This window comes from Clarias gariepinus, chromosome 20, assembly GCF_024256425.1.
Source record: "Clarias gariepinus isolate MV-2021 ecotype Netherlands chromosome 20, CGAR_prim_01v2, whole genome shotgun sequence".
NCBI lineage: Eukaryota > Metazoa > Chordata > Actinopteri > Siluriformes > Clariidae > Clarias > Clarias gariepinus.
In genome coordinates this window covers 15,246,726-15,260,343 of record NC_071119.1, presented here as the reverse complement: position 1 = coordinate 15,260,343, position 13,618 = coordinate 15,246,726, and the positions used below count along the sequence as shown (strand labels likewise).

General features: G+C 41.0%; 1 protein-coding gene across 2 annotated transcripts; it reads left to right on the top strand.

Annotated features, from left to right (window-relative positions):
* Positions 1–19: 19 nt before the first annotated feature.
* phf3 (PHD finger protein 3) lies at positions 20–11,876 on the top strand. Of its 2 annotated transcripts, none has more exons than XM_053480050.1 (16): positions 20–339; positions 2,370–2,627; positions 2,727–2,843; positions 3,252–4,542; positions 4,738–4,972; positions 6,002–6,047; positions 6,142–6,250; positions 6,498–6,654; positions 6,793–6,909; positions 7,009–7,128; positions 7,214–7,352; positions 7,456–7,666; positions 8,811–8,958; positions 9,042–9,131; positions 9,226–9,421; positions 9,647–11,876. In XM_053480050.1, the coding sequence occupies exons 2-16, from the start codon at positions 2,390–2,392 to the stop codon at positions 11,479–11,481; spliced, it is 5,049 nt and encodes a 1,682-aa protein (XP_053336025.1). In that variant the 5' UTR covers positions 20–339; positions 2,370–2,389; the 3' UTR covers positions 11,482–11,876. The 2 variants fall into 2 exon arrangements, with proteins under 2 accessions (XP_053336025.1, XP_053336023.1); XM_053480048.1 differs by having other exon boundaries at positions 2,365–2,627.
* Positions 11,877–13,618: the final 1,742 nt, after the last annotated feature.

Here is a 13,618-nt window from a genome sequence, read left to right as displayed (position 1 = left end):
CCACGCGTTGCATGGGAGACCGTGTTGTCCTGCAGGGGAAGGGGAAGTGGAGGCTACTTACTGCTAATTCCCATGTGAGCATGTGGACAGCGGGGTGCAGTGTGTGACTCAAACTACTGCTCACTAACAACATGCACGGTCTGTTCGCCAGTGAAGTGTGTGTGTGTCAGTGAGACCCCGGTGCGGTTACTCTGAGCCGCGGGTGGGCGGTAACGCGGGGGCTCCAGCGCCGCTCGGCCTTGTCCACCTCCAGCCTGCGGGCGAGTTGATGCTGGTAGCAGAAAGCAGCAGCAGTGCGCTTCTTCACATCTCAGGCGAATGAAGGCGCTGAACAGTAAAGTGAGTTTCTTACGCTTGTGTGTCTGTAAGCTGTTAGAAACGCGACTTGTTTTGTACTAGCTGCTGTAGCTTAGCTACACACACACACGGCCTGTGAGGTGACTCTAACTTCCTACTGTGTGTGTGGCTTCCTTAGTGCACTTTATAATATTGTTAACGTTCATGAAACCAATCAGACATTCTATATACGAGAGCAATTATCATTAAGAAACCCACGAGCTAGCTCTCTAACACTCGGCTAATCAGGCCTACCATAGCGTGCTAGTTCGGACCTGCTTTATTTTTTTTTATTCCTACCTGCATTCCGAGTGAACGCTCTACGATTGGCTGACCATATCCCGCCTCTTGGCTTGTGATTGGCTGCTCAACAGTCCAGTCTGGGGTTTGTTTACGAGCGTGAACTTTTAGCCAATCCCTGCGCAGGAGGCGGGACTTGCCGGAACACGGGTGGGCGTGATTTTAATTTGTGTTCATTTTTGTAGCAGGGGGGCTCATTTTAGTTTTAATAACTGACTTTAACGAGCATTTTTTAATTATTTTAATGATCTATACTACACGTATGCCTGCAGGTCATCATTTTTACACTGAGTGAGCTAGTTGACGTGAATGTAAACATCCTGCCCTGCACTCGGACTGATCAATGAGCAGCACGAGGGTCACGTGACTCTCACTAAACACACAACAGTCTATTTTACATTTCAGAACTTCATCAGTTTAAACCACGTGCGTTATATGAAAGTATATAAAGTATGAGGCTTGTGCTCTTTTGAGTCCTGATTAATGTAGATTCTTAAAGTATCACAATTTTGTAAATATCCCAATCCTTGATTTTGTTACTGTTTAAAACTTTTTTTTTTTTTTAAGTGGAAGGATTAATTAAATGCAATCTGCTTCTTATAACATAACAATAGTTTTCTTATTTAAAATACAAGAGCAGCATTTAACCAATAGGAACTAACTTCAAATACAAGAGTTTAACATTTAACTGAGCAGCACGTATCTCTGTCATCCACCATAATTATTATTTCTAAACAAACTTAGCAAATAATTCACTCCTTCCACACGGGATGGGAATGTGTAAACAGAGCTCCACCTGTAGGATTATAATTCTTTAATGAACCTTAAACTTGACACAATTTTTACCACATTAAAGCACCTTAAATTGTTAACAGTGTTCATTAATGCATCCTAATTGTACTCCCCCCCCCCCCCTCCCTTATTGCAATTCTTGTTTACTGCTTAAATGTTGTTTATTATTATGTGAACTGGCTGCTGTAATGTTACAATTTCCCTTTGTTATTAATAAAGTACTCTAATCTATCTATCTATCTATCTATCTATCTATAAAGAAACAGCAATGATTTAACACTTCAAATGCCTCAAAACTCTCAGGAGTTTGTGAATTAAGAGACATGATTTAACGCACACGGTTTTTGACTAATTTGCGCTTACTGTGATTTGAAACTGGTGTAAGCATGTGTAATGACTGGACTCGAGACAAACTCGACTGGAGATTTTTAATTTACACGATTTTTGATAATGTAACGCCAAAAAATGCGTTTCTGTTGCTACTTGGGAGCTTCTGCGCTCGGTACATAATCGATTATATCTGAAACTGATCAGCCTATCACCAGTCACGGGCAATCCACCTGATAACGCGACAGTTTACTGGTCACTGGTCGATCGCCCGGTTAAAAAAAGTTGTTTTGAAGTCAGTGTGGCGATACGTTAATCGTCTCACAAAAACAGTTGCGATTCATAACTGAAACAATTTTATTTCCGTACTTCTTTAGTTATTACATTACAATAGCTGCCAATTGTTAGCCTTAGACTGAGCTTAGTGGGCAACCAAAACATGGCGTTGGGTCACATACTGGAACGTCCACGTGCCTTGCAAGCTCAACGATGAATAGATTGTTTGTCCCCTTCTGCATTATTTGTCAAGGCCGTGGTTAATTTACGTAAATTCAATTAAATGTATCATTATTTTTTTCTTCTTTCTTCTCTCTCTCTCTCTCTCTCTAGGGCAGTCTGAACAGCGGAAGCATTCATGGATATAGTTGGCACATTTAACCATTTAATTCCCAGTGATCAGTTGGAAGACTCCCTGCTCCTTGGCCAGAACCTGGAATGTGAAGCGAGTGATGAGTTTGCGTCGAGCCACAGCCTGCCAGGAGACTCGCTCAAGAACATGCTCAGTGACAAGGATCCTATGTTTGGTTCGGCCAGCGCGCAGTTTCATCTCTTGGAAAACGACGACACAAACTTTCAGCTCTCTGGCTCATTAGGTCCAAAGAAATTAATTACTTATAAACGTAAAAAAACAAAAATGATGGAACTAAGAGTGTGAATGTCATTTTTTTTTTTTTCTTTTTTCTTTAATTCAGAGCATGACATGAATTCTTCAGGCTTCAGCCAGACTAGTGCAGGTGGGGATGAGACTCCGGGCAAGTTTCTCAGAGGCAGGAGGAAAGGTCTCGCTCAGCCACAGAGGAAACAAACCGGTACATACAGTAGAAGAGGAGAGGATTATCACTCTGGCTTTCTAACAGTTTACTGACAGGATTATGATATTGCGTTCTAAAAAAACTGCTTGTACTAAATCTAAATTTTTATTTATTTTTTTAAAGACAGCCATCATACACTGTGTAAGTAACTGTGAAAATGCAGCACAGTGACAAATCTATAAACAGTATGGCACTTGTTTAAAAGGGTGCTTGAGTTTAGGTATAATAATATACTGAGTTGGTGCTCGATGTGGAGAAAATTATAGAGGTTGTGTTTAAACTTTTTTTTTTTTTATACTATAAAGCCTGGGTATAAGTTTTATTTATTCTTCAATATGTAATCTTGATAAAACAAATTGTTTAGACTTACTATTGAGAGTTTTTTTCTCTTTTTTTAATGTCAAGCCGTTTCATCTCGAGGCCGAGGTAGAGGTGGACGGGCAAGACGCCCAGGACCATTTCGAGGAGTGTCCAGTGAGGCTCTTAGCAAAAAAACTGGCCGGATATCCGGAGTTAAGGACGACGAAGAACCAGGATCGAGTAATAGCTCGACAACGGGGAAGTGCATGGAGAAACGTGAAGAATTGCTGAGCCGACGGTTTAACGTCAATGAAGTCGACCCGTCGATGAACCCCGTGGTCGTGCTGAGGCGTCTAACGGTGACCGTAGGTGGTTACAAAATTGAACTGTTGCCTGGTCCTTCTCACACTTCTGCCACGTTACCTACAGACACTCTTGAGTCTATGAGCTTCCAGGACGATGCTGTGACCACGGGAAGCAACGGGTTTGATCTGGGACAGACCCAGACGTTTGACGTGCTTTCGGCCCCAGAGGTTGTCGAAGAGCTTCAGGTCATCGAACATTCAGTCACTGAAACGCCCATGGATTTAGGGCCATATGTAAATCCGAATGAAGTGCAACATGCCAACGGTGCAACAGAAGCAACGACGGACGCCACAGCCGCCGTCCAAAACGAGGCCGAAAAGCAGAGCGACGAAAAATCGGAAAGTAAAAATGTCACAACGGATAAAACCGCCACTAAAAAGCTCCTGAAACCCAAGCAGCCTGTAAGTATAGCCAAAAACAAGCCTGTTAGCAGAGCAGACATTATGCACAAAGGGTCCAAGCATCACAAACCACAAGATAAAAAAGTGCAAAATACTACAGAAGAAAATCAGCAACAAGTCAAAGGCAAGCAGAACAGCGTCGGCCTGAAGCGGCCAGCCCTGACTCCCAAACCCAAACAAACCTTGAAACCACAAAAGGAGCAAGCCTGCGATCCGGTAAAACAAAGCGTCAGCCCATCCGTTCCACTTTCTCCTCCAGTAAATAAAAAGGTGTCGTCCGATTCCAGTCCTGGTACTAAACTAGTTATGAATAAATCTCCCTCTTCGGGAAAGAAACCACAGAATCCCTCACCTGCAGGACTTAAACAAAGCCAGTCAGTGAAGGATGCTCCAGCGGAAGAAGAACAGGAGAAGACCAAACTCAAAAAAACTGAAAAGATCTTGCAGAGACAGAGAAGCAGGAGCAGCAGAAGCGTATCGATAGATGAACCTGAGCTGTTTATTCCTGATAATGCTCCTGTGATGAAGAAGGGACCTGCAGAGGGAGATCCTACACCTGCTTCTGAAAATGAGACCGCATGGGACTCGAGCAAGCAGTGTGGACTGTGTAATAAACCGCACAGCAACAGGTACCTTCTACAGATTGATAAACCTTATCTTAATCTTACATGGTGTCATAGTCATTATGACATATAACCAGCTCAGTAAATTCTAGCATCATTAATAAAATATTTCACTGAACGCTGTACATTTTGGTGTTTTCGATGCTTAATGTGATGTGCTCTCCAGGACGGTGCTGTAAGTAACAGTAAGGGTATTTTCAGATTCATGGTAGGCTGCGGGCGCTGTGATGACTGGTTCCATGGCGACTGTGTTGGACTCGACCTGGCCAAAGTACAACAAATGGAAAAAGACGATCAGGAGTTTGTCTGCCTCAAATGCTGTGCGAATGAAAGTGTGAAGAGCAACAGCGAGAACCCAGACAACAATCCAGCACCAGAGCAGAAACAGGGACCTGAAGCATCAGTCACGTCTGGTGGAATTCGGCCCTTCAGGAAGGTGAGACTCCTGTTCCTGAATCTAAATCAATCTTGCTTATGATTTGCTTCATAAAAAAATCCCTACTTTACTACAGGGTGTGTTTTTATATTTGTCTGGAGGCAGCATTTTAGAGCCAGTGTGGTGCAGTTAGTATCTAATTATGTACATGGATAAAATATCTGATCCTTCAGGCATTGCACGCTTTCTTATTTGCATAGGATAAAATCATTAAGAGCGTAATAAGAGGTACTTCCAGTGTGTTAAATGACTTATATAAATCAGAAAGTTAGATCACATGACTGGTGTAGATCGTCATGTGTGTGTAGTGTGCATCCTCTGCAAGTGCAGTACAAGCCCAGGATGTCTGGACGCAAGCGTGAAGGCAGCGGCGATTAAGCTGGAAGCACCAAGCTAAGAAGAACCAAGCACTACATTGGGGATAAAAGTCAAAATAACTGAGAGAATAGCGCGAAGTGAAAAGATGGCCGACGTTGGTTGTTCTTTTTACATGAATCGTTCAACCATCGACACAGTACCTAGACAATGTTTGTTGGACTTATGAACAAATTGGACTTAAGAACGAGCTCTCGGAACGGAACTGTTTCATATGTGGGGAACTTGATGTTTCCCACTCTGTGAGGCACTGTGAAAATCGAGTAAAACGAAACCCCTTTCATACCTTTAGGTTTTAATTGTCGCACGCACTATGGCAGCTGAGACAAGGTCTTCCTCATGGTGCCTGAAAGTAGTACAGCCCCAGATTTGTGTTCAAGCCAGATAGCTTGCAAGTACTTTTCATAGTTGTACTGCCTACATGTGGCATATACTGTATGTTAGACTTTTCTTGTTTGTTTTAGATTTTTGATTTGCATTTCCAAATATGTTTTATAAACACAACCCCATAATGATGGTAAGAGATTCTTTTTGCTTCTGGTAATTTCTATTCAACATAATAGTGTGTACCACACAGATCATCATTTTTACCAGAATTTGGTATTTGTTCATCTGAGTGAGTGAGTTTGTTATTTTCATGTTACTTTAAACCAGGACTCGGGAGAGAGGCGCTTATCAGCGGAGTCGGCACCAAAATCTGGTAAGATTCTCGTTATTCCTTCGCATCTGATGAAAAACATGCAGGGAAAATAATTTAAAATTCATTAAACACTTGCTTGGTGTGGTTTTCTCAGGGTCAGCTGTGAAAAAGGCAAAAATTTCTGTTCCAAGCTTAAAGAAACCATCCACCGGACAGATCAGGAGGAGTGTACGCGACTCACTAGAGGAAATACTCCTGAAAAGGTATAGGATCTGTTAACCTAGTAGCTTTTTTTTTTTTACTGTCATTTCGAACAGAAATTAAAGCTACTGGTTTGTACGGGACATTATTACTCTGATAATAGTAGTTGTTATTATTATGATTTTGATGGTGTTTTAAAGAATGATGATGTACTAAATAATCGCTCTTTGGCTTTATAATGTAAACGTGACATACTCTTATTTAATCAGTTATTATTATATTTAACCCCTTTTTGTTGCTTGCTCAAAGGCTGAAGGAATCAGACTTAAAGATTTCAAAAGAGAAGCCAGCAGAATTGGCCAGAGGTACAGAAAAAGAGCTTTTCGCTCTCTTCCAAGGTGTCGACAGCAAGTACAAGAACAAATACAGAAGCCTTATGTTCAATCTTAGAGACACAAAGAATAACGTAAGAGCTTCTTTCAACCCATATGTGTAGCAATAATAGATTTATAATTCTGTCGAGTAATTTTCCCCCCTTCTGTACATATTGGAAGGCTAATTTTATGCCTGACATTTGACAGTAAGTAAACACAACCTCTTCCAGGTGTTATTCAAGCGTGTTCTCAAGGGAGAGATTCCTCCTCGAGATTTAGTTCGTATGAGTGCAGAAGAACTAGCCTCCAAGGAACTGGCTGCTTGGCGACAACGGGAGAATCGACATGTAAATTAACACACAAATACAGATACATGAAAAAAATCTCTAATATACCTGAGCATTTTATTTTGATATATTGATTGTCTTCGTCAATCCTATCTGCAGACAATTGAAATGATCGAGAAAGAACAGCGAGAAGTCGAAAGACGACCGGTCACCAAAATTACACATAAAGGGGAGATTGAAATCGAGAACCAAGAACCTGCAAAAGCCCCAGAGGCCTCGGTAAGACTGAATAAACTTCTTCTGCATGCAGTATTCAAATCTTATGTCTAAGTTCAATTAAGAAATTTCTTCCTTCTTTCTTCAGCCTGATCTGATTCCTAAAGCTGTTGAGGTGTCTGAGGAAAAAACACCAGAATCAAAGGTAGAAAGCCCGAAGAAAACGAAAGATACAACAAGCTTGCACAAGTCTCATCTTTTTGATCTTCACTGCAAAATCTGCACAGGTAACGTGTGGTTAAACCTTCAAAATCCTGACTGTTATTGAATTTTTTTATTTATTTAATAAACTTTTTCAAACGCTTCTTTCTCTCCCTTTCCTCCTTCAAGGCCGAATGGCTCCACCAGTAGAGGAGGCGACCACTAAGGCTGTCAAAGTGGCCACAAAGGTCATTAGAAGACAGTCTACAGTTACAGAAGGGGAGAGCCATGAACTCCTCACACCCACATCTCCACCCATTGCTCCATCAGCACTGGTGGATGACTTGTCTTTGAGAGCAATGGAAGAAGGTCTTCTTAACTTTCCCTCCTACGAGTCAAGGTAAAATTCATGAGAGGTCAATGGAAACTTATGAGTGAAACCCATTGTTTAACAAGGTGTTTTATTCTGCTGTTAATTTACAGTACTATGGAAAGGTATTATTTACCCCCCATAACCTCTTTAACCTAATAATTTTTTGTTTGCGATTGTCAAACTCGAATGACATCATCAAACAAGTTTTTATGCTACACAAAGATAACACAAGAAATACTACATGCAGACTTTAAATGATGATTTCGTTTATTATGGTAAAAATAGCTGTCCAAATTAATTGCTAAACAATTCTGCAAAGAACAGTGGACCAAAATTCCTCCAAAGTGATGTGAAAGACTTATTGCCAGTTATCACAAACGCTTGATTGCAGTTGTTGCCACCAAGTGCAACACAACCAGTTCTCAGGTTTAGGTGGCGATTACTTTTTCACATAGAGCCAACTAGGTAACTTTTTTTTTTTTATCTTAGTGAATAAAATCAGGCGGCACGGTGGTGTAGTGGTTAGCACTGTTACCTTGCGCCTCCAGGGTCCAGGTTCAATTCCAAGCCAGGCACGATTCCCGTCTCTGTGTGCATGTTCGGCCCTGTGCTTGATGGGTTTCTTCCAGGTACTCCGGCTTCCTCCCACAGCCCAATGATATGCAGGTTAGGCTAATTGGCGTTCCCAAACTGTCCATAGTGTGAGTGTGTCTATGTGTGTGTGTGCCCTGCGACCCTGATAAAGCGGTATAAAAGATAAGTGAGTAAGTGAAATTATAATTGAACCTTTTTGTAAATTTTTAGGTCATCTTTGAATAATATTAAAATGTGCTTGATGAATCATTTAAACGTAACAAATCAGGAAGGGGCACATACTTTTTTATTTCACCGTGGTGAGGCTTACTGAGAATACGTTAGTACAATCTGCACCAGTGATGACTTGGTTGACCATTGAACTAGGAGTAATTTTCTATGACTGGCTTGTTAGTTTACAAACAAACGTTATGAAAGTTTTATGCAAGTAGCATATGTGTAAATTAGTTAGCAGTCAAACAAACAAAAACAATATTTGGTGTATACATGTGGCCTTAAGTAAGTAATTCCCTGGGATGGGACAATGAAGGTTGTATGTTATCATGCCTTTTAGGAATTGATATTTGTTTCTTTTCAGGTTGGAAAGTGCAAACAATAAGGAAGACACAGTTGCGTTCCTCGCTGGTTTAAAAACCTTATGGCACGGATATATAGACATGCCCTCTGTGGCTCGGTACCTCACAAAAGCTTACCCAGTCTCTGGAATTTTGGACCACCTAACCGAGGTGGGTGTCCTTAGATGTGAACCGGTATTTTGGCACATTCGAATCTAGGAAAAGTTTTCATTTCCGTTATTTTGATGTCACAGGATCTGCCAGACACAATCCAGGTTGGTGGAAGGATCTCCCCCCAAATGGTTTGGGACTACGTGGAGAAAATCCGTGCCTCTGGCACAAAGGTGACACTGACTTTTTTTTTTTATGGCTGCACGATATTAATATGAATAATGAAACGCCACATCTTATGATCTGCTGTTTTTTTTCATCCCTCAGGAAATATGTGTAATTCGTTTCACCCCAGACACGGAGGAAGATGAGATCTCGTACACTTTGCTGTATGCGTATTTCAGCAGTCGCAGACGATACGGCGTCGTCGCCAACAATCGCAAACAAGTTAAAGATATGTATCTCATCCCCCTTGGTTCCACTGAAAAAATCCCACATCAGATTGTTCCATTTGATGGTCCAGGTAAGACCGTGATTACTTTGCACTGATGACTCTCAAACTCTTCTGATATCCACTTACTTTTTTTTTCCCATTACCAAACAAAGGTCAGGAATTAACTTAGCTAAAACAGCATATCATTTAAAAATGTTTGAGATCATCTTCATCCAAACAAAAGCCAATATTGACCTGTATTTGCTCAAACTTGATTCTCAACAATTTTTTTTTTTCCATGATCATTTCTAACAGGTTTAGAGACTAATCGACCAAATCTTCTTCTGGGATTGATCATTCGCCAAAGGCCCAAAAGGGACTTTGTTGTCCTCCTCCCAAGCGTGGCTAGTGAACCTCCAAGTTTCTTGGTGGAGAACAAACCTCAGGTAGAGCCTGTGCAGAAAGCTGCAGTGGCCCAAGATGAGGAAAGAGACTTCATAAGCAGTCTTGGACGGATACAGAAAAAGGACAGCGCAAATCCTAGCAAACCTGCAGCAACTGAATCTCAGTTAGATATTGAGGATGAGGAAAACGTCTCGTTGCGTTTTCTCCCAGGTGTGCTGACGAAGTCCAAAGCTACACCAGCAGATGATGAAGTAAAGAACACAACCAGTGCTGCACTTGGTCAGGCATCTAGCTCTGACACTGACACCTCAGGATGTGTCACTCCTAAAACGCCCACCACTCCTAGGTTGGAGCGGTTCATCATCAAAAAGAAAGATCCCAAATCCGTTGAGAATAAACAAGAGTCGTCTGGCTCAACTGAGGAGATCAGGAGTCCGCAAGGGAAAGAAAAAGAACCACAGAGTGGAGTTGTATTATCCTTAAAGGATAAACCAGGAGATGTATCAACAGAGACTTTTCTAGCTAGTCTTTCCACAGTTCAGCCTAAAACCGAACCTAACAGCACCGAAACGAAAATAGATGTTACACCACCAAGCACACAGCCCAGTCCAGATGTAAACCCGTCTACTGTATTTGCTTCTGTATCAGCCGCATCGAAAGATAACACTAATGATACCACTGAAGATATTTCCCAGGACAAAAATGTGGAAAGTCCAACAAAGATTTTAAAACCGCTCACCACTGGCATTTTGAAAAAGACTGATGCGCCAGAACCTGTTGATATAAAGCAGCCATCTTTAAATAAAGATGTACCACAACCAAAAGTCACCCAATCACCTACACCTTCAGAACAGCCATCGGTTAGCCAGTCTGCACCTTCACAACCATCACCAGCAATAGATCCCGCACTGACATCATCTGAGTTTAAAGCTGTTAAAGATATCCAGACCATCACCACTATTTCCTTGTCTGGAAAAAATGAAGGCCCCAAGCCATTGAGGCAACGTCTTCTTAGCCCTCCTCCTCCTCCTCTTTCTTTTAATACTGGAAGTCACGGGCCGCCACCGGCTGCATTTCCTCCTTATCACGCCGCACCAGCTGCCCATGCTTACCATCCTGGACCAGTGCCCACCTTCCCACCCCAATCTAACCCTGCACCGTTTATACCCATTCATCAGCAGGCGCCTCCACCCTTTAACTACCCTCCACCTCCACCTATGATGTTTCCCCAAAATGATCAAATGCGCGCCCCACCTTGGGCTCAGACAGTGCTTCCTCCAGCATGTTTTCCACAGGCTGTCCCAGAGGCAGTTTCTGGACCTCCACAACAGTCGTTTACAACCCCAAGGTTTCCTGATTCCTCCATGCTAAACGTGCCACCCTTGAACAAGAGTGATCCAGGTTCAGAGCTGTGGGATGGGAAGTCCAGACCCTTGGCTGATCCCTTCAAAAAGGATGACCGAGACCACTATGGAAGGTACAGGCACAAAAGCCAACACTATGAGCGAGAGAGGCACAAGGCCAGGAGTCGGAGCCGAAGTCGAAGCAAGAGCAGGAGCAGGAGTCGCAGCAGGAGTCGAAGCCCGAGCAGGCACAGACACAAAAGCAAACACTCGCGGGAGGACAGGCATGGGGAAAGGAGGAAAGAGCGACATCATAGCAGTCACCACAGGGACAGGGACAAACACAGACGAGACTCTGATCATGAAAAACATCGGAGAGACTCGAGAGACAGACACTCATGATCTTCATGCTCAACCTAGATATACCCATTCTGCTTCATCGACCAGACATGTTCTTTTTGTATTTTACTGCATAGTAAGATGTTATTTATAACATTTAAAAGCAGCTTTTTACAAGTGTAGTTTTACATTTTTAGTTATTCATGATTTCAATTTCTCTTTTAAAGTTTTAACATCAGAACCAGAAATCAGTCCGAACTCAGATAGTTAAGAATCAATGCCAAGAAGCAAATGTTATATCCACCTTTTTAAAATATCTTCATTTTCATCAATTTTCTATTTTGCATTGAATTTCAATGTGTCTGTACATTTTGGTTTATCAAACAGTAGAGATAACGTGCTTTCTGCACAATGTGTTTATGTACAGTTAATAAATTCTTTTTATTGTTGATTAAAAAAATAATAAAACAAAATTTATTAAAAACTCGTGAGCAATTAATGAGAATTTGCTTTAATGCACAATATTGGTAAATAAAACTAATGTAGTTAAATTATAAAAGGACACAAGTGAACATGATGTCAGAATTATATTTGTCACCTAATTTAGCATGTTTTTAATACAAAGAATAGTAATAAAAAAAAAGTGTGGATTGTTGTAGTATGCTTTTCAGCATGACAGTAAAAAATTGGGGAGACTGTTTAAATTTGTAACATCAGATAAAGTAGAGCCTTTAAGTCACTGTATCTTGCCTTCCGTATGTGTGTAAGACGTGTATTTTTGTGACAGGTTTGACTACCGATGTGAAAAATGATGCTCCCAAGGATGTCAGGGATGAGCTAATTGTGCCTTGCTGGAGCAGATTGTGGCCAATGACACTGGTTACAGGAGAACTACACACCAGGTGCTCATCTTCGTAAGAGCAGGAGCTGAAAGCTCTTCTAGCTGTGTACAAGTTTGACGAACACAATAGGTTTAAAAGATTGCCCTGAAACTTAATTTACACCACCTTGTGGAAGGTGGTAATCCAATAATGTAGTCATGTAGGAAGTTTTATTTAGTTTTATTTGCATAATGAAACAACTAGAATAAAAATAACCAATTTACAAAATAAATATTTTTTAACAGACATTACAAATGAAATAATTAAACTGTGCACACTACAACTGATATACTCCCATGTTCATGTTTATTTTCTTTGGCTCACAAGCATCATATCTTAACCCCTTCTGGAACCTATTTCAGAAAGCAGGTTCAACAAACCCTGAGTTTAAACCTGAACTCTGGGTCGACTAACGTTGAGCTGTCAACATTAACAATAACAATAATTAGTTCGATTAACTCTAAGTGATGGTAAACTTAATTAAAGCTTGTGCACAAAGAAATAAAAGACCTCATCAATGGAATGCAGATCATATAAGTCACCATGGCAACAGGAGGAAAGAAGGGCTTGAGTCTTCTACTTCTTCCAGTTAAAAATATTAATGACTGCATATACAGGAGTATGTGTTTAAGGAAAAAACATCCATAACATAAATATACTGCTATAATACATAATAAAAAAAAATAATATATGATTATTTATATATGTATGCTGGTGCAAGAGGCACAAAATGTGGGTGCAAATAAAAAAAAACATAGTAGGATCAACTATATATAAGTAAGCAATTCTGGTATTGTTAAGCCTACATTACCTAATTAAACACCATTGTGTGGCAACATTCAACATGATGCTGAAGAACCCTCATCTTTTGTAGCGCCGCCTTTAGCTTTGATTGCAGCGTGGCATTGTTTATGTTTATTTTCATTGTTTTTGGAATTATGGCTTTGATTATGGCATGGTTCACATGTGAAATTGATTCTTTATGCTTGCAAATCCATCCCCTCACAATTATAGCCCAAATCTGGGCATTGTCTTCCTGAAATAAGTCCATGCCAACAGATGGGGAAAATACCCCAAAATATATTTGGTGTGATAACCTGGTCAATCAGTACATTCAGGTCATCATCTGACTTTTATTGTTATTTAACGTTTCTTAAACCTAGATCTGACCAACTGAAGCAACCCCAGATCATATCACTGCCTCCAGAGGCTTGTACACTGGCATGATGGATGCATCAATTCCCCTCGTACCCTGACGTGCACCTTGCTCTGGAATAGGGTCAATTTAAGCTCATCAACCAACATGACCACCTTCCATT